Below are 24,581 nucleotides of genomic sequence, written 5' to 3'. Positions count from 1 at the left end.
AACTAACCTGAAATAAAAAATGAAACTGAAAAACTAACCAAATAAAAAACTAATGAAAAATTTAACAAATTTAAAACTAAATAACCCTGGTATGTATGTATGTACATGTTCGGTGTGTAACGCATACCTCGAAGGCCTGCACAGGGATTGCTTTGCTGTGACGCATGGAGAGGGAGGAAGGGAGCACGGAGAGGACAAACTCATGTCCTGAAGAGCTTTCAGAGCCTGAGGGAAGAAATGGGGGAAGAAGGAAGAAACCATTAATACAGCAGCAGCAGCAGAAGAAGAAGAAGAAGAAGAAGAAGAAGTGCAAGGAAGAAGAAGAAGAAAAACTGCAAGGAAGAAGAAGAAGAAAAACTGCAAGGAAGAAGAAGAAGAAGAAAACCTGCAAGGAAGAAGAAGAAGAAGAAGAAGAAGTGCAAGGAAGAAGAAGAAGAAAAAACTGCAAGGAAGAAGAAGAAGAAGAAGAAGAAAAACTGCAAGGAAGAAGAAGAAGAAGAAGAAAAACTGCAAGGAAGAAGAAGAAGAAGAAGAAAACCTGCAAGGAAGAAGAAGAAGAAGAAGAAGAAGAAAAACTGCAAGGAAGAAGAAGAAGAAGAAGGAGAAGAAGAAGGAGAAGAAGAAGAAGAAGAAGAAGAAGAAGAAGAAGAAGAAGAAGAAGAAGAAGAAGAAGAAGAAGAAGAAGAAGAAGAAGAAGAAGAAGAAGAAGAGAGAAGAAGAAGAAGAAGAAGAAGAAGAAGAAGAAGAAGAAAAACTGCAAGGAAGAAGAAGAAGAAGAAGAAAAACTGCAAGGAAGAGAAAGAAATTAGAGGACACACACACACACACACACACACACACACACACACAGATGAACTGTATTGTTTCCAGCTTCGGTCTTAGTGTCAACAAGGAAACAGTTTCCATTTCCTGGATGTGGACTAACAGGAGCAGGGAAGGAGGCGGAGTCAGTCACACGATCACATGAGTTATGACATGTAGCTCGATTACACTGTGCGGTCATTTCCTTTTCTAGCCAGCAAACCTGCGACTAGAAAGGCTTTGACCTACAGTAGTAAAACGGCAGAGCTGGTCAGACTGTATTTGCATATGAGGAATAAAAAGCAGAAGCCTGACTAACTGACTGGGTGACTGAGTGAGGTTTACTGCACAAGAAACATCATATTAGTCACAAATAAGAGTTTAGAGTTCGATGTTTAACACAAAATTGAGCTTTAAATGCTTTTCCTGTTACGACCAGAGTGACACACCCTCCCTCTCTCTCTCTCTCTCTCTCTCTCTCTTCCCTCTCTCTCTCTCCCTCTCCCTCTCTCTCTCTGCCCGTCTGGCTTTCTCAGTATTACACTTTATGTAAATACGTTAAAGCTGTTGTATCAACAAATTTATAAATGGCTGCTCTGTGCAAAGAGTGTCATAAAAATCCCCCTAAATCTGGGTCTCTTCCATGTGTTGTGTTAACTCAAGGGTTAGAAAAAAAAGGAGGGAGAGGGAGAGGGAGAGAGAGAGAGAGAGAGAGAGAGAGAGAGAGAGAGAGAGAGAGAGAGAGAGACAGAGAGAGAGACACAGAGAGAGACACAGAGAGAGAGAGAGAGAGAGAGAGGAGAGAGAGAGAGAGACAGAGAGAGAGAGACAGAGACAGAGAGAGAGAGAGAGGGAGAGAGAGAGAGAGAGAGAGAGAGAGGAGAGAGAGAGAGAGAGAGAGAGAGAGAGAGAGAGAGACAGAGACAGAGAGAGAGACAGAGAGAGAGAGACAGAGACAGAGAGAGAGAGAGAGGGAGAGAGAGAGAGAGAGAGAGAGAGAGAGAGAGAGAGAGAGAGAGAGAGAGAGAGAGAGAGAGAGAGACACACACACAGAGAGGGGGAGAGAGAGAGAGAGAGAGAGAGAGAGAGAGAGAGAGAGAGTGAGAGAGAGAGAGAGAGAGAGAGAGAGACAGAGACAGAGTCAGAGAGAGAGAGAGAGGGAGAGACAGAGACAGAGACAGAGACAGAGAGAGAGACAGAGACAGAGAGAGAGAGAGAGAGAGAGATGAGAGAGAGAGAGAGAGAGAGAGAGAGAGAGAGAAGGATAGTGCCTGAAAGAGAAAGCAGCAGAAACACACACAAATACACACACACATACAGGAGTAGGAAGCATGAAAGAGGAGGAGAGAGGAGGCTTAAATGTGTGTTCGTGTGTGTGTGTACCTTTTTCTCTATGGAGGACAGCAGGTCTTTGAGAATCGCCAGCTTGGTCACGAGGTTCTCCAACTCCTGGTCTCCTCCCTGATTCACCGACTGATGGAGAGAAAGTGCAGCGTTAATAAAAAAAAGGCATTATTAATTATTATTATTAAAAAAGGACAGGCATGTTATATTGTTCTGCTGTTATGTGTGTTTAACCCTCCTGTTGTGTTCGAGTCAAGGAAGGAAGGGAAGGGAGTAAAGGAAAGAAGGCAGGGAGGGAGGAAGGAAGGAAGGAGAGAGAAAGGAAGGAAGGAAGGAGAGAGAAAGGAAGGAAGGAAGTAGGAGAGAGAAAGGAAGGAACGACAGAAGGAAGAAAGGGGGGATGGAGGACGGAAGGAAGGAAGGGAGGAAAGGAAATAAGGAAGGGAGGAAGGAAGGATGGAGGAAAGAAGTAAGTAAGGAAGGAAGGTATGAGGGAGGGAGGAAAGAAGGACAGAGGAAAGAAGGAAGGAAGGAGGGAGGGAGGAAAGAAGGACAGAGGAAAGAAGGTAGGAGGGAGGGAGGAAAGAAGGAGAGAAGAAGAAAGAGAGGAAGGTAGGGGGAGGGAAGGACAGAAAGGGAGATGGAGGAAGGGAAGAAAGAGAGAAGAAGGAAAGAAAGAAAAGGAGAGAGGAAGCACAGATGGAAGGAAGGAAGGAAGGAAGGAAGGAAGGAAGGAAGGAAGGAAGGAAGGAAGGAAGGAAGGAAGGAAGGAACAGTCAAAACAAATGGGTCAATTTGACCCGGGAGGACGACAGGAAGGGCTTTGTATATTGGCTGATACACGTCTGGATGTACATGATTGGTTGTCGGACTGTAACTAACGACTATTGATTACTAATTACCAAAGAACCGCAGTGTTATATCGTAGTTTTCCTGACATTTTTTTTTTGAGACAAAAGGTGGAAAAGTCATGCGGAGAACATGTGGTGCTATTAGTTAGCTACAGGAGAGGAGAGCAGCCTCTTTGCTGTACTGTTAGCTACAGGACATACATCACTGTCCAGTTCTCAATAAAGGTCAGGTTCATCTAGAAAAGTTTATTATTGAATCAAAAACTGCTCTCAACCATTTGCTGTTCTTTAAGATGAAATTCTAAATAACTCAGAAGTTATAACTAGCTTGTGCTGCTCTGCCGGTCCGTCAACATCACCTGTCAGACTTCTCAACAAATGCCTTCGGGTTAGATAGGCAGGTATTGTGCACGTGTAACACTCGGCTAGAGATATGAAGGAAGTGAGATGTTTCACTGCTGAACTCCTCAGCTCAAGAAAAACAATGTCAGTTCAGCTCCACAGCACGATAACATAACTCACTAATTATAGACCAGGGATGTCAAACATGCGGCCCGTGGGCCAGATCCAGCCCGCCAAGGGGTCCAGTATGGCCCACTTTCCTTATTCCTCCCTTCCTTCCTTTCTGTCTTATTTTCCTTCCTTTCTTCCTTCCTCCCTTTATTCCTTCCTTCTTTTTTTCCTTCTTTCCTTCATTCCTGTCTTCTCTTCCTTCTCCTCCTTCTTTTCCTTCCTTCCTTCTGTCCTCCCTCCCTTCCTTTCATGTCTTCTTTTTCTTCCTTCTTTCCTTCCTTCCTGTCTTATTGTCCTTCCTTCTTTCCTTCCTTCCTGTCTTATTGTCCTTCCTTCTTTCCTTCCTTCCTGTCTTATTGTCCTTCCTTCCTCCCTTTATTCCTTCCTTCCTTCCTTCCTTTTCTTCCTTCTTTCCTTCCTGACTGTCTTATTTTCCTTCCTTCCTCCCTTTATTCCTTCCTTCCTTCTTTTTCTTCCTTCTTTCCTTCCTTCCTGTCTTATTGTCCTTCCTTCCTCCCTTTATTCCTTCCTTCCTTCCATCCTGACTGTCTTATTTTCCTTCCGTCTCTCATTCCTGTCTTCTCTTCCTTCTCCTTCTTTTCCTTCCTTCCTTCCTTCTATCTGTCCTTCCTCCCTTTCTTCCTTCCTTCCATCTTTCCTTCCTCCCTCCCTTCCTTCCTTCCCTCCCTTCCTTCCCTCCATCTTTTTAATGATCCGGCCCATGTGAGATTAAATTGGGCAGTATGTGGCCCTTGAATGAAAATGAGTTTGACATTTTTTTACCTTTTTGAATTTTCTTCTGCTTCATACCTCTTTAAATTTTTGTTAAATGTTTGTTACATTCATGATGACCCTGATAAAGACCACAAGCTTTAACACCTTGGTCCAACAATAAACTATAAATGCTGTTAAATAAAAGGTTAAATAAAGCTGCTTTGACCTATTTAGATTATGAGCCATTCAACTATCAGACTGCTCCATCTGTCCATCCATGCATAAATAAAACCATTTTTTATCTAAATATTACAACATGTGTTAATCGTGTTTGACCTGATAACACCAGTATCACATGAAAAAGCTTTTTTCACTGAGGCAGAACTGTCACGGCCGAACATCTCATGTAAATATTAAAGTAGTAAAAAAGCATAAGACAGAAAAACACATTGAAACTATAGAAGCAGCTCCACACCATCTAACACTGGGAGTGTGTTTCAGCATGTGTGATTGTAGCGTGACTAACTCTGCTGTCCTCAGAAGAGACAAAAAGAAAAGCATTTCCTCATGACATCCACTCCACCAGAGAACTGTGCGTGTGTGTGTGTGTGTGTGTGTGTGTGTGTGTGTGTGTGTGTGTGTGTGTGCGCGTGTGTGTGTGCGTGTGTGTTGGGTTACCTTTAAGCACGTGTGAATCATATGTGTTAAAGCCACAAAGCACACAGACTTCCACTTTCTCTGTTTTATAATGAACTTGTTTCTATATATTTGTCACGTACTCTGATGCACTTTACTATCTAGTAGAGCTTTGGAGAAAAAAAAAAAGGTATTGACATTTTCCATCATTGGTGAAAATGCTTCAAAGTTCCTGTCAGACACACTCTCACATTCAAAGTGAGAAATACTGATGATGATGATGAGGGTTGAACTTTTGACAATAGTCTGGAAAGGACAGGATCAGCTGTTCATAAATACTGCCTGACAGACACACTAGATTTAGGCCAAGTCCACACGTACCAAAACGATCTTTTCCCCCTCCGTTTCCCCTGGCATCGTTTCAAGAATATTTGCGTACAAACGGATCCATCTCAACACGACTCAACACGCTACTTCATATTCCAGGCCTATAGGCGGCGCTGTTTCAGTTTCAGAAATTCACCAAAAACGGAGAGGAAGAGGCGGAGCATGTGCATAAAGCTTGAGCGCTGTTTACAAATCGGGATATAAGAGGTGGAAGGCTAAGCTCGAGGGGTGTGGCGATGACATCATCGAAACGCAGGTATACGTCTTCACCATCCAAACGAACACTCAAGGGCTGCGATTGCAAATTTTTCCACCCTGGGACCAGGTTTCAGAAAGCTTCGTTTTCAGGCGTTTACAGTATTCGTTTGGACGATCGGCCAAAACGATGCAAAACATTTGCGTTTAAACTTTAAAAAGCGTCTCCGTGTGGATGGCCCCTTAAACGCAGACTTCTTGTATCTACATGTGTGCTGACTGGTGCTGCAGATCAGAGCTTTAACTGCCTTAACACAATCCTGTTTGGTGTGTGTGGTAATTGGTAGTCACTACATCTGTAATTGAAGATTTTTTCATGTGAACATAAAAAGCAGGATGACGAAGAGGCAAAAGGAAGTAGTAGAGACAAACCTGTTGGATCATCTTGGAGACCATGAAGGCACTCTGCTGATCGAACACCTTCGACAGGATCTCCAGACCAGACAGCACCTTGTCCACCTCCCTGTAAAAAGGAAACAACACAAAACTTTTACATCTTCCTCCAATAATTCATCTCCTCTTCATCAATAAGATTTAACTTTAGATAATAGTGATCCCCTCATCAGTTTAATTTGGAAGATTAAGTGTTTGTTTTTTTGGTGTTTATTCAACAGTATCTGTGTGCATGTTGAGGCCAAAAGACTGTTTAAAGTGAATTCAGACATTTTCTTCTAAACACATTAAATAGGTCATAAATGTATTTCTAAAAAAGGTGTAAAAAGCATTTCAACCATTTAGATTTGAATTGTGGAGCTAGGCTTCACAAACTGTGTTTCAAGATTTCTGTGTTCAGGATTTAGTGATTAGCATAAACCCGCCCCTGCTGCTGTAGAGGTATAAATACATTCAGCACACACTACTACTACTACAGTCTACAGTTAGCCAGTTAGCTGAGTTAGCAGCCGAGCTAGCTGTTGAGCTAGCGGCGGAAAGCTCTCAGATGTAGCGTCCATGTTCCTGGTAGAGGTGGTGACTTTGATTGACAGGTGACACTTGGTAGGGGGCGGGGCTTCAGCGTTTGGGAGCAGAGACAGAGGCTGATTTTTACACAACTTTGAAGCCTAATTTCATATATTTGGCGATCATTCAAATTTGGCAGGGTGGTTAACAACACACTTTTCTGTGGTATGTCAAACTCAGAACACATATTTATTCTTACTTTACACGGACTTTAATAACCAAATAATTCAGACATAGTTTACTCTATTACGACTTCAGTTTTATTTATCAATGTGATGAATTAAACATCTGTCATTACGACCAAAACAACAGATGAGGATGAAGAAGGCTCTGCAGGCCGAGAGAGCAAATCCTAACATATGTGAAAATATACATGCATATACTGTAGAAGTGCCAGTGTGTCTGTTCTCAGTCTCACCCATTGAGGCGTTTGCAGGAGGACACCAGTGTCTTGTTGAGGTGAGGCAGAGAGCAGGCTCCCTGTTTGACTGCCTCGAGGTCCAGAGCATAGCTTCCCTTCAGATACTCATGGGAGATGGTGCTCAGGCCGTTAGCTGCTGGAGCGCTAAAACACATTCAGATAAAAAACAAGTAAGCATACGAATCTGCTACATCTATCAGCACATGCAAATTAAGAGTATCGGCAACTGTGTTATTGTGTTTTTATTTTATACAGCATGTTCTTCAAAAAGGTAATAAAATGCAGATCTCTTGTATCAGAAATCTGTCAAACTGTCTCAGACTTCAGAGTTTCCTTATTTTGTGTCTCTGAGTATCTGGTCAGTCAGTCAGTCTGGATCCTTAGACACACTTCCTCTTAACCCGAGACTTGTGTCTACTCTGCCACTCACAGACACGGACAAACACAAAAATACACACACACACGCAGACATTGGCAAAGCAGTTTTCATTCCACAACAAGCAGAGAACTTCTATTATCGGCTAGCTCAGTTTGTGGTTGGTTAAAGTGACACAACTTCTCGTATGCTGCACAGTAAAGTAGTTCATGATGGTTTCTGATTTCTTCATCTACTGCATCTGATTCTGATTTAATTCACACTCAATTTGATGGTTTAGGAACAATTTTAAAGTAGAGAGTCTTAGGGCTAATTTCCACAGCTTGATGTCTGATTGACCAGCGGTGGCTTTAAGTTTTCCCCACAGAGAGGCATGATGAGACAGTCGGAGGTAAAAAGCACCAATAGATGGTTTAGGAACAATTTTAAAATAGCAAGTCTTAGGGCTCATTTCAATGGTAGACTCTATGACAGCTTGATGTCTGATTGACCAGCAGTAGCTTTACACAGTAGGAGGTAAAACACACCAATAGTGGCATTTATTGTCTTCCATTCAGACACTATACGGCAGTGACGTGCGGTCAGGGGAGGCAGGTAAGGCCGTGTCTCACCTGTTATCATGGAAAAAGACTTAAAAATGAAAAAAATAATAAATGGGTATATTTGTCCAGTGATTTGCACTATAACGTTATTTTCTATCTAACTTTACCAGTTTTGGATTATTTTTAATTCAAAATCGCTGAATTTTCCCATGTACTGATCAAACACTGAAAAGAGACGCGCAGTGAGGCAGCAGCCCGACGAGCCTCACCATGGATTGCGCAATGACTCGGTTTACTGCGCTGGCATGCTATTCAGTGAGACAGTACAGCTGTCTCTCTGTATGTCGCTATTAACATGTTCAAATACTTTTACTATATGAACTCAATTTCCATAGTTTAGCTGATGATATAATGTACAGTGTTTGTAGCGTGTTTCGTGTGCTGAGCCGAACCCTAACCCATAAAACGGCTGCAAAAAGTCACTAAGTGAGGCACGCAGTTCTCCGGCCTCATGGCAGGGGGCGCTCCTGATCCCAGTGATTCTTATTACGACTCATTAGCTGCAGAATAAGTGACGGTAAGCTACAACTACAGTGAGCAAGTCGGCAAGTCATCCGTTTTTTTCCCTTCTTGTCTGGCCTTTTTTCAGTATGGAGGATTACATCGCAAAATCACGTTTTTTATATTAAATGTGTTTTTTTGTGTGCTACAGTTTGTATGTTTAAAGAAAGCTGATATGAAATTTTAAACATAACCTGTTAACTGCTGCCAATCAAATGATGAATAAGCTACTCTGTAGGGTTCATATGTTTGTTAATCTGATTGTGATGAAGTCAGTGCCGCACCAGACATGAACCTCACCGCACGTCACTGCTATGAGGCACACCAACACCAACTACCTGCTGCAGGCACGTAGGTGGGTAAGACTGCTTAGGTGAAGCCACAACCATATGAAATAACAAACATCGAAGAAAAATGGAGTACAAAGAATGAATATTTACATAAACACATATACTCAAAATGAGAAGTGACTACTATCATTTTCTGAGTTGGCTGATAACAGTTGAGAAACCCCCCCCCACACACACACACACACACACACACACACACACACACACACACATTTACTCCCATTTAGGGTAATGGAACCGCTGGTCTCCATTACACTTAACAAATTAACTACTGTGACTGAAAGCAGCAGGATGTTGCTTCACTGATTTCACCCACAGCTGACACTGCAACAGGCATTTTGGTTATTTCATTCATCTTTACGGGAGAAAGTCCTACCACTAATTTATTACTGTTACATCTCACAACTTTCACCTGCAGCAAAATAAAAACTACAGAAGAGATAAACACTACTTCCTTCCTTCCTTCATATACAGCTTTACACACTCTCGTCTGAGTGAAGGCATTTAACGTAATACATCAACCTACACAGATCTTGATAACAAACATATGAGCATACACAAAGTTCAAACTTCATCAAAGCCTTGCATCATCTGTTAGCAATGTGGTTTTCAACCGGATGTGGCTGCTTATATATGCCAGTGTTTATTCCATCAATAATATCTCTGCTCTCCTTTTCATGAGAGCCAAGTCAAATTAGGACAGATTGACATTCTCAGTAGCAATGAAGCAACATCCTTTCTTTGGATATGTGTGTTGCGGTCGCATTATTTGTTTGTGTTTGAAATATGAGTACTACATGATTAACATGCTGGTTTTAAGAAGAGCTTTTGGCTAGTCCGTGATTTGATTGTATATTACACATGTTAAAATTAGTCATGCGAGGACTTTGTACCTGTCTGTGGGTGTGTCTGGTCCTGGGGGAGTGGAGGTGGAGGCAGAGCGAGGGGGGAGGGGCGGCTTCTCGTCCTCCCCATCTACCAATCACAGGGGAAAAGCAGAGTTAAAGAAGTGAATTCAGACATTTTCTTCTAAACACATTAAATAGGTCATAAATGTATTTCTAAAAAAGGTGTAAAAAGCATTTCAACTATTTAGATTTGAATTGTGGAGCTAGGCTTCACAAACTGTGTTTCAAGATTTCTGTGTTCAGGATTTAGTGATTAGCATAAACCCACCCCTGCTGCTGTAGAGATATAAATACATTCAGCGCACACTACTACTACAGTATACAGTTAGCCAGTTAGCTGAGTTAGCCGTCGAGCTAGCTGCCGAGTTAGCCGCCGAGCTAGCAGCTGAGTTAGCTGCAGAAAGCTCTCAGAAGTAGCGTCCATGTTTCTGGTAGAGGTGGTGACTTTGATTGACAGGTGACACTTGGTAGGGGGCGGGGTTTCAGAGAACCGAGCAGCGTTTGGGAGCAGAGAAAGAGGCTGCGTTTTAAGCAACTTTGAAGCCTAATTTCATATATTTGGCGATTTTTTTTAATCATTCAAATTTGTCAGGGTGGTTAACTACATACTTCTCTGTGGAATGTCAAACTCAGAACACATATTTATTCTTACTTTACACGGACTTTAACATGTGACTGTGCTTGCTCTGAGCTCATGAGCTGATACCTGAATAATCCCGGTCGTCACTGATAGCGGTTTCCTCTCTGTCCACGGTGTAAAGCAAGGTGGTGACCAGACCCTGGCTGGGCTGCAGGTACAAAGACACCAGCTCCGGTAACGTCTTAAACCGCTTCGGCTGCACACCCTGAGACGTCTGAGAGGAAGAGAGAGGAAGACAAACACCAAGAGACAGAGGAAAAGAGGGGCAGTTATTCTCTACCCCTCAGTCTTGGCTCTGAGTAGTCATGTTACTGAAATCTCTGGTGGGCCCCCATTGTTTCAAATGTAATGTTGTGTAAGCAAATATGACCCAGTAGTCTAAATATAATTCAAACCAGGAAGAACTGGTTCCATTGCAAAAAAAAGCTAAATTAGACGCTCGGTAGGCTAAAAAATGTTTTGCCCGTCTTCTATGTCAAAGCTAAGAGCCGAAAAATCAAACAGCAGTGACACAGATGTCTGTGATGTGGCAACGTGGATAGTCTGTAGTGGGACAGCACCATGATGGGGTGTGTGTGTGTGTGTGTGTGTGTGTGTGTGGTAAGTGGTGGTGGTGGTGGGGACTTCACAGCTGTTGGGCACAACGCACAAAGAGGCTGCTGTTGGTATGTGTGAGTGTGAGTGTGTGTGTGTGTGTGTGTGTGTGTGTGTGTGTGTGTGTGTGTGTGTGAGAGTGAGTGTGAGTGTGAATGTGTGTGTGTGTGTGTGTGGGAGTGTGTGTGTGTGAGTGTGAGTGTGAGTGTGTGTGTGTGTGTGAGTGAGTGAGTGAGCCAACAAAAGCATCTCTGCTTGCCAGCTGCTACTGAAGCAAATACAGTTTTTGCTCGCACACACATTTAACCTTAGTGGACAAGGGTTTGTGTGTGTGTGTGTGTGTGTGTGTGTGTGTGTGTGTCTTCTCGGTACCTGTACGGCCAGAAATCCTTCTTCATCTGGGAGGATTCTGTATGTGTGGACATGTTTCTGATATCTGCAGAGAGACAAAGATAAACAGAGGGAAGGAGAGGTGAAGCTACAACATTTAAACTATTTATGATTCTGCACAAAAAAAAAGAAGATTTTGAAGACATTTTTTTGCCTGACACGTGCACATACACACTTGTACTTGACCTCAGTGGATGTGTGTGTGTGTTAGTGTGTGTGTGTGTGTGTGTGTGAGCATGAGGGGGGTTTTAGGGGCTGTGGAGCGCTTCAACCTGTTGCTGTCCGTCACAGCAGTGAGCGGGCTTTATCCTTACAGTAGCATGATACAGTAGAGCTGAGAGGACTTGAACCTGGTGTTTGCAGGCTGTACGATTAAAGTGATGATTCAAAATAAAAGAGAAAAAAAAGCACAAAAACACATCACCATCATTTACGAGCTAGGGCTAAAACAGCTTTTAACAAAACTAGGGTACTTATTCTTTACAGTCATCATCTTCAGTCTGAATTTAATATCTAATTGAACCACAAGCTTTTTCTTTTTCTCTTTTTTTTTTCTAAACCAACTACAGATCAATATTCTGACATTGTGACTGCACACACAGCCACGACTACTCGCCTGCAGCCACATGCATGGACCTCAATGATTTTTACATGTCTGTGCTCCCGAGCCTGCTCAGTGATCCGGAAACAACATGTTCAATTTGCCAAGCAAACGCGGCGGTTTACGTCCGTTGGTGGTTGTGTACTGTGTGTGTGTGAGAGAGTCATCTGTTTTAGTAGTGTGGGTGTTAAGATGGCTGCATATGCAAAACACTTAAGTAATGCTTTAAATTCTGTGTACACACTGTTTTTATTTAGAGAGGGAGAGAGTGTGTGTGTGTGTGTGTGTGTGTGTGTGTGTGTGTGTGTAAACTGTATAAACTGAGAGAGGGATGAATCCATGTTGGGAATACATCCTGCCTCCAACACTCAGCTGGTTTTCTAGTCTATCCAGGTCAGTGTCCTACAGCAGCTAAAACATGGACTGGATTAATATATGAAAGTGTTTGATTAGAGAGAAAACAACAAACTGCAACAGGAGGATTTCTTTCAATCCCAAAGAATAAATATGATTCACTTTACACAGCTGGAGTGAATTAACAATCATGAGAAAGCTTTCAGTCATTTCATTAATGTCACTTTTTTCCTTCTGTAAGTTAATAATTGTCCTCTTCATTTTTATCAGTGCTGCTCAGTATTAATATGTTACCTGCACTGTAAGGAAAGGCAAGGCAGTTTTATTTATATAGCGCATTTCATACTCAATGTGCTTTACATAAAACAGAATAACATGCAATTTGAGAAACATTCAAATATACAATTTACCCCCCACACTAATAATAAAAGCAAAGTACAGAAAAATAGAAAGAGAGAAATAAAATGCTAGAATAGAGCATTAAATATAAGATTGCAGCATAAAATAATGATTTGCTTTAAAATCATTAAAAGGACATAGAGTGCAAATGAGTGTGAAACTGAAGGAAAGTAATACTATTTATGGATGATGTTTAAAGGGGTAAAAGGTTTATTCAGATTATAGTTAACTACAACTAAGATTAAAACTAAAACTAGGGGTGAAAAACTGATTTAGTTAACTGAAATAAAATTAAAAAAGAGAGCAACTAAATAGAATCTACAATAAACAATGCAAAGCTAACTATAATTAAACTGCATTGCAGATAAAAATCAGTTTAGTTTTAGTTTTATTTTCATCTTCTCCATTTTTACCAATAGGGAGACCACAAACACCATCACAGCTAATTTCACCTCAGTGTCAGACATTATTTCAGCTTCTACTAATCAAGGCTTTCCTCCTCCGACTAAAACTAAATAAAAACTAAACTAAAACTACTTGTTAAACTAACTAAAACTAAACTGAAATAAAAAAGCAAGCTGAAAAACTAAATAAAAATAAAAACTAATGAACATTTCAAAACTATAATAACCCTCATTCAGATTTGCAAAATGAGTTTTGGAGGGTTAGAGATGGTGGGACTCACATGTTTGCTAATAAAATGATCAGAAATCTGTATTTTCTGTGTTTCTATTCCTATTTTTGTGAGTCATTAAAAAAGAAGAAGAAGGAAGCTTTCATTTAAATCAACTTTTCTTCAGTCAGTGACTCATAATAACTCATAATAGTGTCGCCTGTCTGTCTGAATCAGCGCAGGTCATCACCCCAAAATGTGTCCGACGCTGCGTTCATATCAGTGAATGAGTGTCAATAGTTACACAATGGGTGGGCTTACATTATAAACTTCTTGACAGCATCAGAGAGAGAGAGAGAAGAAAAAAAAAAGACTCAACAGCGAGTTAGACATGCTACACAAACTGTGCCAAAGTTTAACCGCTAATTTAAAACAGTTGGTCTCCTGCACATCTGGAAATTAATTATGAAGCTCTCTCCCTACGTTTCAAAACTTACAACTACTTCCTCACTTCCTGCTTTTTTTTACAAGCTGCCTTATCGCCAATTCCTGCTGCAGCGGTTCCCATGCCAACCGGTGAGAGATGGCATCCTCAGTGCACAGAGGAGAGAGAGTGAGGAGAGAGAAGACACATGCATGCACCCGTATTATCATCCAGTTAAAAGGACATTCATTAACAGAGGCCTCACAGGTTGACGCTGATTTACACACAAGCACATTTAGCTCAGCAGATTGTTGCCAATAACACGTAACACGCCTGCAGCAGCTGCTCAGACTATAACAGTATAAACTTGATAAATATTGGCTGCTGCCTTGACCTCGAGGCTCGGCGGTAAACACACAGCGAGTGTGTGAGGAACTGCTTCTATTGTTTTATCTTCCTAGACTCATGAAATCATGTCCACATTCAATCCTGTCACATAGGTTATAAACACAAAGAGCTGTAATCACTGCAGTGTTGTGTGTGTGTGTGTAGTGTGTGTGTGTGTGTGTGTGTGTGTGTGTGTGTGTGTGTGTGTGTGTGTGTGTGCAAGGATTAAAGCGAGAGAAGCCTTGAAAAGTCGTCCAGGAGGAAATGTGTACAATGTATTAAATTAAGTATTATATGTATTTAAAACTGCTCTATGCACGACAACTTTAAGCCCCAAGTGTGTGTGTGTGTGTGAGTGTGTGAGTGTGTGTGTGAGTGTGTTTGTTTGTCTTCCTGTTGGCAGCTGATGAGATTCTCTGCGGGTCTGCGGAGTAAATACTATTGTTTCAGTAGCAGCAAAGTTATAATGGGGGGAGGGGGACGGAGAAAGAGAGAGAGAGAGAGAGAGAGAGAGAGAGAGAGAGAGAGAGAGAGAGAGAGGGAGGTTTATTATGGGATAGACATAGACCCGAGGCTTACAGTGTGTGTGTGTGTGTGTGTGTGTGTGTGTGTGTGTGTGTGTTGTCAACAATAGTGTGTGCTGAGGGTACTGACTGTGCCACTTGCTCTCTCTGTCCCACCAACTCTTCTCCTGTCTCATCCAAACAACACAAACACACAGAATATCTACATCCTCCTCTCTGTGTGTAGATTAATGTCATTTTCTTAAGCTTAACAACAAACAAGCAGCTACATTTCCCTCCCTCCCTCCCTTGTAAGCTGATCTGTTGTCCACATTGCGTCTGTCCTGGTCATCACACGCTCCACCTTAAGGTGCAGCAGGTCAGTTCAGGTCAGTGACATTGACACTGTACTGTAAACAATACGAGTAGCGACACTCAAACCAACTACTGCCTGTGATAAATGGATCAAAACAGACAAATACTACATACTGTCTTTCCAACTGTTGTGTAAACTGTCTTACCCCTTTTCCACCGAGCTGGAGCTGGTACTGGTTCGCAGCCAGAGTCTGAGTAAGCACCGGTTCTTTGCTTTTCCACCGCCAAAGCTCCAGAGCAAGCACCAACTGACTGGGGGCAGGGCTAACGTTTATTAGCCGGCTAGCGGGGCTAACGTTTATCAGCCGGCTAGCAGGGTTAGCGTTTATTAGCCGGCTAGCAGGGCTAACGTTTATTCGCCGGCTAGCAGGGTTAGCGTTTATTAGCCGGCTAGCAGGGCTAACGTTTATTCGCCGGCTAGCAGGGTTAGCGTTTATTAGCCGGCTAGCGGGGCTAACGTTTATTAGCAGACTAGCAGGGTTAACGTTCATTAACTGACTAGCGTGGCATTTACAGAGGGTTAAAGATTTGTTGATTAAAAGTAATATTTTTATCATTTTTTTGCCAGAGCTGTCTTCTTCTACTTCTGTTTCTTTTTCTTCTTCTTCTTCTTCTTGGTTCCCGGCAGGCTAGATGCCTTGCGCCATGTTGCTGCCTCTCACTGGTGAATCATGGAAGTGCTTCAAGGGCGCGCGCTGGCTACGTTAAGGAAAAGCAACAGGTTCGTAAGAGGTGCTTGGATTAGCACCAACTGAGTACTGGCTCCTGCTTGGCGGAAAAGGGATATCTAAGTATCTTGAAAAGCACTCCACAAATTAAATGCTCTATCATTATTATTATATATTATTCAAAATGTTACCTCCTTGTTGTAGCATTTAGCATTTTACATACTAATGCAGACAAATATGAAGAAGTACACCGCTGAGAGGAATCCAGGTAGAAACCCATGCCGATAACAATGGAGAAGATATAGTTAAAGTAGCTAGCTTTAGCTTTATGTTGATCTGCATCCAAACATTTGCTAAAGAAGGTTTCTACACCACACAAATCATCTTCACATGAAACATCTGAAGGAACAGACAGTAACACACAGCTATTAAAACAAGTTAAAAAGGGCTAAAAATAAGACAAAAATACAGAAAACCTGACCAGATATACTCCTACACTCAGCTTCACGGTGAGGAATGCTCTCACAGAAACGCTCAAGTTTCAAACACAGAGAGCCACGCTTGAACCTCGACATGTTTAGACGCGCTGCTCTGATACGAAGAAAATAGGAAACAATTCAATATCTCTGTAGGTGCATTAAGTCATGGCCTCACCTTATGGGTGGCCTGTTTATTATTACAACACACACTAAATGCATCATAAAACCTGCAAACATGTCACTGCCAGCTGGGTTTTTTTTTTAATACTGCAATGTTTATTCATGCTGTGGGTAGTGAATGCAAACATATCAGTAAACTACATTTTCATATATTATTCAAGATACGAGCATAATAAAAAAAACATGATTTTATCAATGCCTAGAGGGGAAACTAAATTAGTCACCCATGCACTGTGCCAAATAACAGAAGCGACATAAGTCAGGAAACAGGCAAACAGGCAAGTATCATATATCATTTAAATGTTTGACAGCTACAGGCAGAACATACTTATTGAACTTTTTTTTTTTCTACTGTTAAAATCACAGAAATCTTGTGCAATCTGCATCCTCATCCGCACAAAAGAATTAAACACACTCAGCACAAATTTATTGCGTATGAAACACCGGCCGATCTCAAGTGTTTAATGATAAGCTAATCAACAAGTGGCCACTTCCTAAAAACTTTTTAAAAAAAACTAAGTTACAGTAGAAAAACGGCATAAACTGAAATGTAAGAGGAAGTGAGAGCCTGAACACAAACTGGCCCGCCGCCGCTGCAGCACAGACGGTCACCAAAACAAAAACCTCTTCCCACCGGTCTATTCTCAGGCTACAGCAGAGTGGAAACACTTCCTAAAACACACTGATGCATCCAAGGCCCTCCGAAAAGGAAGTGCACACGTCTGTGACAAAGAGCTGCGTCTCAGTAGTCATGTCCACGTTTAAAATAATGCCTTTCTTGTAGTGGGTGATCTGAGTTAAGCTGTTAAAATGAGCCAGTTTTAATGTTAAAACAACACTTTGACTCAGTTGGTGAAACTGGACAAAGACAATAAGACAGTGTTCATTAGAAGTTAAATACAGAACATTATGTTTTCACTGTTATTAAAAAAAAAGGCTCAAACTCAGCTATGATAAGAGGAAGTAGAGCTGGGCAATATGCGATTATGGCAAGAATCAAAATCAAGATTAATTGAACTTTTAACCTCGATTACGATTAATGAAGGATTATCTCCACCCTTAATGAACAATGATGTATTTTGACAGTTTCTTGAGTTTAGTATTTTCCACTGCTGCCCTCACACATGAGGATCTTTAGGGAGTGACGCTGTGGTTAATGTCTAGTTTACTCGATTAGAACTATGTAAAGATCATGGTTTGGGTTAAAATGAAGGAAGGAAAGACGGAGGAAGAAGGAAGGTAGGAGGGAGGGAGAAAGAAAAAAAGTGGAAGGAAAGAAGGACAGAGGAAAGGAAGGAAGGAAGGAAAGAGGGAAGGAAAGAAGGATGGAGGGAGGATGGGAGGACAGAAGGAAGGGAGGAAAGAGAGAGATCATGGTTTGGGTTAAAATCATCACTGGAGACAACTTTTCAAATTCCTTGTTGTCATGGCAACAGTGAACACCACGATTAATTGACATGAGCGAGATTAAGTCGATTAGAGTTTCTAAATGTCGGTTTTAGATTATTTTTAGATTAATTGCCCAGCTCTAAGAGGAAGCCTCACAGTTTTCCGTGCATGAATCGAGGTAGTCAAGCAGGTTAAATGACGTACATTAATGTTATAATAACAGAAAAACATAAAGCACATTTTAAACCACCTTTTATTTCACTGATATGTCTCCTTTCACAGTAAGTAAAAGTGATTAATTAATTAACACGCTACTGATGGTTGACTTGAGCCTGGGTGGTGAGCGAGTATCGAACGGCAATAACTGTGTCAGGTTGAGCCGATCACATTATTGAACAAATGCCTTGGTGTTAAAAAAAATGAATCAATACTTGAGTGATGAAATTCTTCCAAAATCAAGTCATTTAAAAAAAAGCCTCTACATGTGTAAACGGTTGCTTTCTTGTTGTTGCTTTTGTTAGGAATGCTACATTTTGCACAGACATGTAAACGCCCCAGAGGGAATACTACTGAGTTTTGGTTATCCATTGACGAGCACTGTCTGTTATAATCATTCTTCTGGTGTATATATATATATAGCGAGTTTAACGTTGGACTTAAATGACAGCATGTTGTGTATTCTAGCAAAAGCGGGCCAACTCGCTTTTGAGGAAACTTCTTCTGAGGTGCAACACAGTCTGTCAAGAGGTGAAGAGGTCAAAGGAGAGAGGAAAGGGAGGGAGGGAGGTGGAGGCAGGAATAAATCTGGGAGCGGATGATGTGTATGTGTGTGTGTGTGTGTGTGTGTGTGGATTAGGCATGGGATGATAACCGTGTTCAAGGTATACCGCGATTTGAAAAAGCCACGATAACCGAAACCCGCCAAATTTTCTGTCATAGCATTCCTAAGGTATGAGACGTTTCTTGTCTGGTCAAAGACAGGAAGTGCAGGTCAGAAATCCCTCAGGTGGTGCAGCTGCAGCGTAGACTATCACGACCCCTCACACTGTCATCACAGATTCAGGTTAAATGAACATGTCTGTCTTTATTTTTCTCCCTTTTAGGAACATTTTAGAGCTGTAATCACAATACTGCAATACTGTGATATTTATGCTTATGGTTATCATACCGCCAGAATCTCATACCGGCCCATGCCTAGATGCAACAAAAGTCTGTCAAGATGTGAAGAGGTCAAAGGAGAGAGGAAAGGGAGGGAGGGAGGTGGAGGCAGGAATAAGTCTGGGAACGGATGATGTGTGTGTGTGTGTGTGTGTGTGTGTGTGTGTGTGTGTGTGTGTGTGTGTGTGTGTGTGTGTGTGTGTGTGTGTGTGAGGAATGTTGGTGGTTGAACTACTGAATTAACAGAGCACAGTGTATTCAGCAGCCATCATTTACTACTAGGCATGGGATGATAACCGTGTTCAAGGTATACCACGATATGAAAAAGCCACGATAACCGAAACCCGCCAAATCTTCTGCTGTCATACCGTTCCTAAAGGTATCAGCTGTTTGTTGTCTGGTCAAAGACAGGAAGTGCAGGTCAGAAATCCCTCAGGTGGTGCAGCTTTATTTTTCTTCCTTTTAGGAACATTTTAGAGCTGTAATCACAATACCACCATACCGTGAAACTGTGATATTTATGCTTATGGTTATCATACCGCCAGAATCTCATACCAGCCCATGCCTAGTTACTACTGTGGGGTGATTTGAATGTTCACATAAATACATAGCACGTACAAACAGTCAGTAGAAGTGTATGTCCTCTCACACACTCACACTGTCACACTCACACTCTCACACTCTCACACTATGAACTCAGCATGGGGTAAACTATCAGAGCGTGGGTCAAGTCAATGTCAGAGTGGTGTGTCACAAGCTCAGGCCTTTTTTATTTCCAGTCAGTAGTCTATACATCTGTCTAACTCACTGGTGTTGGAGCGTGTGTTAGTCATTTGTAGTTTATTCTAAAGTTTTTTTTTCCATGCTTCACTTGACTAAAAGTCGGCTGAGTCATTGTCAAATGCCCCCAGACCATGGCATGATTGTGTTGGTGCTTTGAAGCGTAGTCATCCAATTGTGGAGGTATATATAGACTAAAGATACAGTTTATTTTACTCCACATAATCTAACAGTGTAAGGACGGCCGTGTGTGGTGTTTACTGAGCGTGTGGAGGAGGTTGGAGGTTAAGATCCCCTCGTGTGTAATGGAGAGAGAGAGAGAGAGAGAGAGAGAGAGAGAGAGAGAGAGAGAGAGAGACAGAGAGAGAGAGAGAGACAGAGAGACAGAGAGAGAGAGAGAGAGAGAGAGAGAGAGAGAGAGAGACAGAGAGACAGAGAGAGAGAGAGAGAGAGAGAGAGAGAGAGAGAGAGAGACAGAGAGAGAGAGAGAGAGAGGGTCAACACTGCTCTGTGCTCTGACATACATATTGTCACCATGTTATAATGATATATATACTGTGTGATATGTTTTACCTTCAGATCCGCTGACTGCCTTAATAATACTGAACTAATCTAACATGAATAAATGTCCAATGCCAGTATTAGTATTTCATGTATAGGACTAATTTCAATTCAACTGTGCAATATATTCCTGATAAAAGGGAGTTTTTTCTTGCTATTGTTGCCGAGTGTTTGCTCATGTGGGAATGTTGGGTCTCTTTAAAGTTAAAACCTGAAGAGTTTTGGTTAGGACCTGCTCTATGTGTAAAGTGCCTTGAGATAACTTTTTTGTGATTTGGCGCTATACAAATAAAGATTGATTGATATATATATATTTCTTCACTTTAATCTGTGCATCATCTCTGATATCATACCACTCAATACCAATATTACTGTTTAAATTATATATTTCTACTATTATCGTTATCATTTTCATACTTATTTAATGTTCTTTATTCTTTCATATTGATGCTTTAACATTTTTACTGTCCACATGCTGCTGTAATACTGCAAATTCCCTCCATTGTGAGACTAATAAAGGAATATCTTATCTTATCTTGTGTGCTACAGGACTGTTTTCTTACCTAGCACCTCAATGATCTTGTCCACTAAATCAAGAATGTTTCCCTCCTCTCCTACACTTTGTACTATTGATGCTCGTCTATGTTTTACTGTTCTCTTGCTGCTGTAATAATGCAAACTTCCTCCATTGTGGGACTAATAAAGGAATATCTTATCTTATCTTATCTTGAATGAATCCTAAATTAAAACATCAGCTATAGATGATTGTATTTACCCATACTACCATCGCTCGGGCTGATTGTAGCAGTGTACCCTGTAAAAATAAAATAAAATCACACACACACACACACACACACACACACATACACACACACACAAAAAAAGGAGCTGCAGGCAACCACATCAGACGAAAGACAGACAGGGACAGCCCTAAAAGTTGTGTGCCAAGCTGGAGTTTCATTGCTGGGCAGACAGACAGACTCTCTCTCCCACTCACTGCCTTCCAGGAGGAGAAAGTAAACAAATGCGTTTGGCTGAAAGCTTGTTGAACACTTTGCTTACGCAGGCAGCAGCTACAATTTAATCACACTCACACACAAACACAAACACACACACACATACATACACAGCAGTAGCTAGAGGATGAGGAAGATGATGATGATGATGCCACAATGTTGCTGCTGCAGGAAAAAGTTTATGTACAACTTCTAAAAGCAGTGTGTCTGACTTGTTGGCAGAATAATAACACACAAGGCAAGGCAGTCAACTTTTAACACAAGTCCCAAGACTCCCTGCAGGCATGTGCGCAATTACAGCAGGAAAAAAAAGTACCATTTTGGATATTTAAACTGCAGCAAAGGCATTATTTTTTTCTTTTTTTAAACATTTTTGTGTATGCATCAAATAAAGCAAAGCCAAAAGAAAAAAAACCCAACACGAGTTAGAAGTTACTTACAGTACACACAAAGCGTAAGCCCCGTTGACACTCTCGCTGTCCCGCACCAGGAAGCTGCCGTCTCTCCCGGCCCTTGCAAGGAGCTCCTCGGCTGCAGCTCGACTCAGGTCCCGGTGATACCACATCGGCGGTACGGGCCCCAATGGAGCAACCCCACCACCACCTACACCAACACCACCACCCCCGGCCATGGCCACAGCCCTTCAAAAAACCGGCTTCAACTCAAAATTGCTTCCCGACTTCTCCGAAAGAAAAGGAGAAAAAAAAGAGAGAAACTCCCAGCTGATTGGAAAGTAATCCAGTGGAGAGGACCCCAAATAATGGAGAAATAGACAACCGCAGGAGGGGGGGTAGGTGGGGGGGTACAAGTTGCTGGTTTGTTAAGTTAAGTTTGCTGTTGTTTCCCCCTCTGTTCCTGAAAGGTTCACCGCCCTCCTACTTTCGCTTCCCAGTCCTACGGAAATCAGGGACACAGCACAGGGTAAATCCACACCGGAGACCAGAGAGCCAAATTACTTCTTTAGCCTAGGACGGTGAAGTTGTGACCCGCCCTCCTCCGCCTCTGATTGGTCAGTTCTCAGCTGCCTTTGTTGTTCCGGTTATATGATTAGTTCGAGTTCGATTTAGAATGTTAGAGTCAGCCAATCAGAGGCGGAGTAGGGCGTTCCATGCCTTCGCCGTCCTAGGGAATGGAAAAATCGCGACTACTGAGCAACTGCGTGGACGTCAATGTACAGATGCGGAGCTTCCGGTTTAGAATTTCAGAATAAAATCATACACTGAAGAAAACACACGTAAGATACTTTTATTTCAGAGACAAAGTTATCAAACAATATTTTTTTAATAATTTTGCAAGCTTGATAGATTTATATATGGGAAGGAGATGAAAAGATACTGGGATGGATTTAAAAAAAAAGGAGAAATAGAGGAGGAGAGATGGAAATAAAGAGAGGTAAATAGATTTGTAAATGACTGAAAAGAGGAGCAGTGGTGGAAATTATTCACTCCACTACATTTATCAGATAGATACAGTACTGTTCAAAAGTCTTATCCACCACCATCATACAAACTGAAAATATTTTCTGGTTGTTTTTTATTAAAGAGACTGAGAAATAATTATATTATGGTCATTATAGCATTGCTAAAACAACAAATCTAATGGTGGCCTATAAGACTTTTGCACAGTACTGTATATCTGCGGACTATAAGCAAATTGATGAGGGACTTTGAGGTGTGTCAGCTGAAAAAGATGATGTGGAAATGTCAGATTTTTAACTGTATTTGACAGATTTTCCTGCTATTTACACATAATGGGAGCCAAAGACACACAGTCCTCTCTGGTAAGTCTTAGGCTGCCATTATTTTGTATGAAAAATCCCAATTTGTAAAATACCAAATGATATTAGCTGTCAAATAGTGGAGTTAAAGTAAAAATGTCCCTTTGCAATATACTCAAGCAGAAGTGTAAAGTAGCATAACAGAAATACTAATAAATCACGTAAGTCCATTTTTATGCATGACTTTTGCTTGCAGAGTGTTTGTGTACGGTGGTATTAACTTTACTTGAGTTTTTTCATGAGATTTATTTGATCTTTTTACATAGTATAAAATAAAAGGAAGTAAAAAGGAAGAGAAAAGAGGAGTGGACAAGTTAGTTCCATTATTGCAAAACAGCTAGTTTTATGAATCGGTCTACTTCTTCCCAGAAAAATATCAGACATTCAAAGTCCTATACTCTAAGGCTACTTGTCCTGTGCTCAAGTCTCTGTGATTATATGACTTTAAAGTAGGTTTACATCCGCTGCATATGCAGAAAAGGCTGATATTGCATAGCCACTCCATTAAAATTCACAAATAACAGAATCACAGAGAGATGACCTTGCCTTTTTTCTCTCTCTACTTTTGTATGATGGCAGTATGCTGTAGCCCCAGTGAGCAGAACACACACACACACACACACACACACACAACCACACACACACGTACACACATACACACACACACACACACACACACACACACACACACACACACACACACCTTTTATGTCCAGGTGCATCATAGCTTTCAACAACACCTAACAATGAAGCCTTCACTAATGTCAGAAGGCTTTTTTGAATATCAGTACAACCTGCCTGCAGCAATTTCTCAACACAGTTATTTCCAGTTATGCAATCCTTTTCTTCTCCAGACCACACACACAAACTCACACTAGGTGTAACTGTCCACCTCTGGGCCAGACAAACTGGCAAACCACTGGAAACAGTCAGAGATCGCTGCACATCATACTAACTTTAGCCTTTCTTTTATTTTTCTTCACCCGCTGCCCACAAAAAAAAAGTATGACTCCTAAATTGTGGTATGAATGCACACAAAGCAAGAGAGAGAGAGAGGTAGAGTTAACGAGAGAGAGAGTTGGGCTGCCTGGTGTGTGTTGCCAATGACCTCAGAAAAACTGAGTATTAATAGCCACAGGGACAGCAGCCATCCCAAAGCTATTTCTGACTATGGCATCACACTGTGTATGTTTTTGTGTGTCTCTGTGTGTGAGTTCACTGTAAAAGACTGTAAAAAAAAAAAAAAGAAGAAGAAGAAGAAGAAGAAGAAGAAGAAGAAGAAGAAGTTTTCATGCAGACATTGTAAAAATCTGTTGCACAATGTTACATCACAATAAAAGATTTTGTCTGCAAATTGTCTCATTTTTGCTAATTTTCATTTTTTCCATAATTGTATATTAATATTGATATTATTATTGATACCAGACAGTCACACTAGCAGCTTTGTGAGGCTTGGGCTTTACTAGTTTGAGCTAAATGCTAATGTCACAGCTAACAGCGACAGTGCTAACAGTGTTTAGCAGGTATAATGTTTACCATATTCACCGTCTTAGTGCAGTACTGTAACATGCTTGACACAATACACAGCTGAGTAGGATTGATGCGACATTAGATGCAAGTATTTACTCATAAAATCAAGTCCTAGTAAAGTAATATATTGACCATTGTAGTCAT

The 24,581-nt window shown here is 41.3% G+C and overlaps 1 protein-coding gene across 1 annotated transcript in view; it reads right to left on the bottom strand.

The window, feature by feature from the left end:
- The window catches only part of inppl1a (inositol polyphosphate phosphatase-like 1a), a 40,473-nt gene extending 18,712 nt beyond the window's left edge, over positions 1 to 21,761 (bottom strand). The window contains 9 exon segments of the mRNA XM_053321588.1: positions 128 to 171; positions 174 to 225; positions 2,185 to 2,274; positions 5,874 to 5,964; positions 6,880 to 7,026; positions 9,605 to 9,686; positions 10,326 to 10,473; positions 11,226 to 11,289; positions 21,571 to 21,761. Coding sequence (XP_053177563.1) covers positions 128 to 171; positions 174 to 225; positions 2,185 to 2,274; positions 5,874 to 5,964; positions 6,880 to 7,026; positions 9,605 to 9,686; positions 10,326 to 10,473; positions 11,226 to 11,289; positions 21,571 to 21,761 — 909 coding nt within the window.
- Between the last annotated feature and the right edge of the window lie 2,820 nt (positions 21,762 to 24,581).

Source organism: Scomber japonicus, chromosome 6 (assembly GCF_027409825.1).
Source record: "Scomber japonicus isolate fScoJap1 chromosome 6, fScoJap1.pri, whole genome shotgun sequence".
Lineage (NCBI taxonomy): Eukaryota > Metazoa > Chordata > Actinopteri > Scombriformes > Scombridae > Scomber > Scomber japonicus.
Note: the sequence above shows the minus strand (reverse complement) of the source record. Positions and strands in the feature narration are given on the sequence as shown.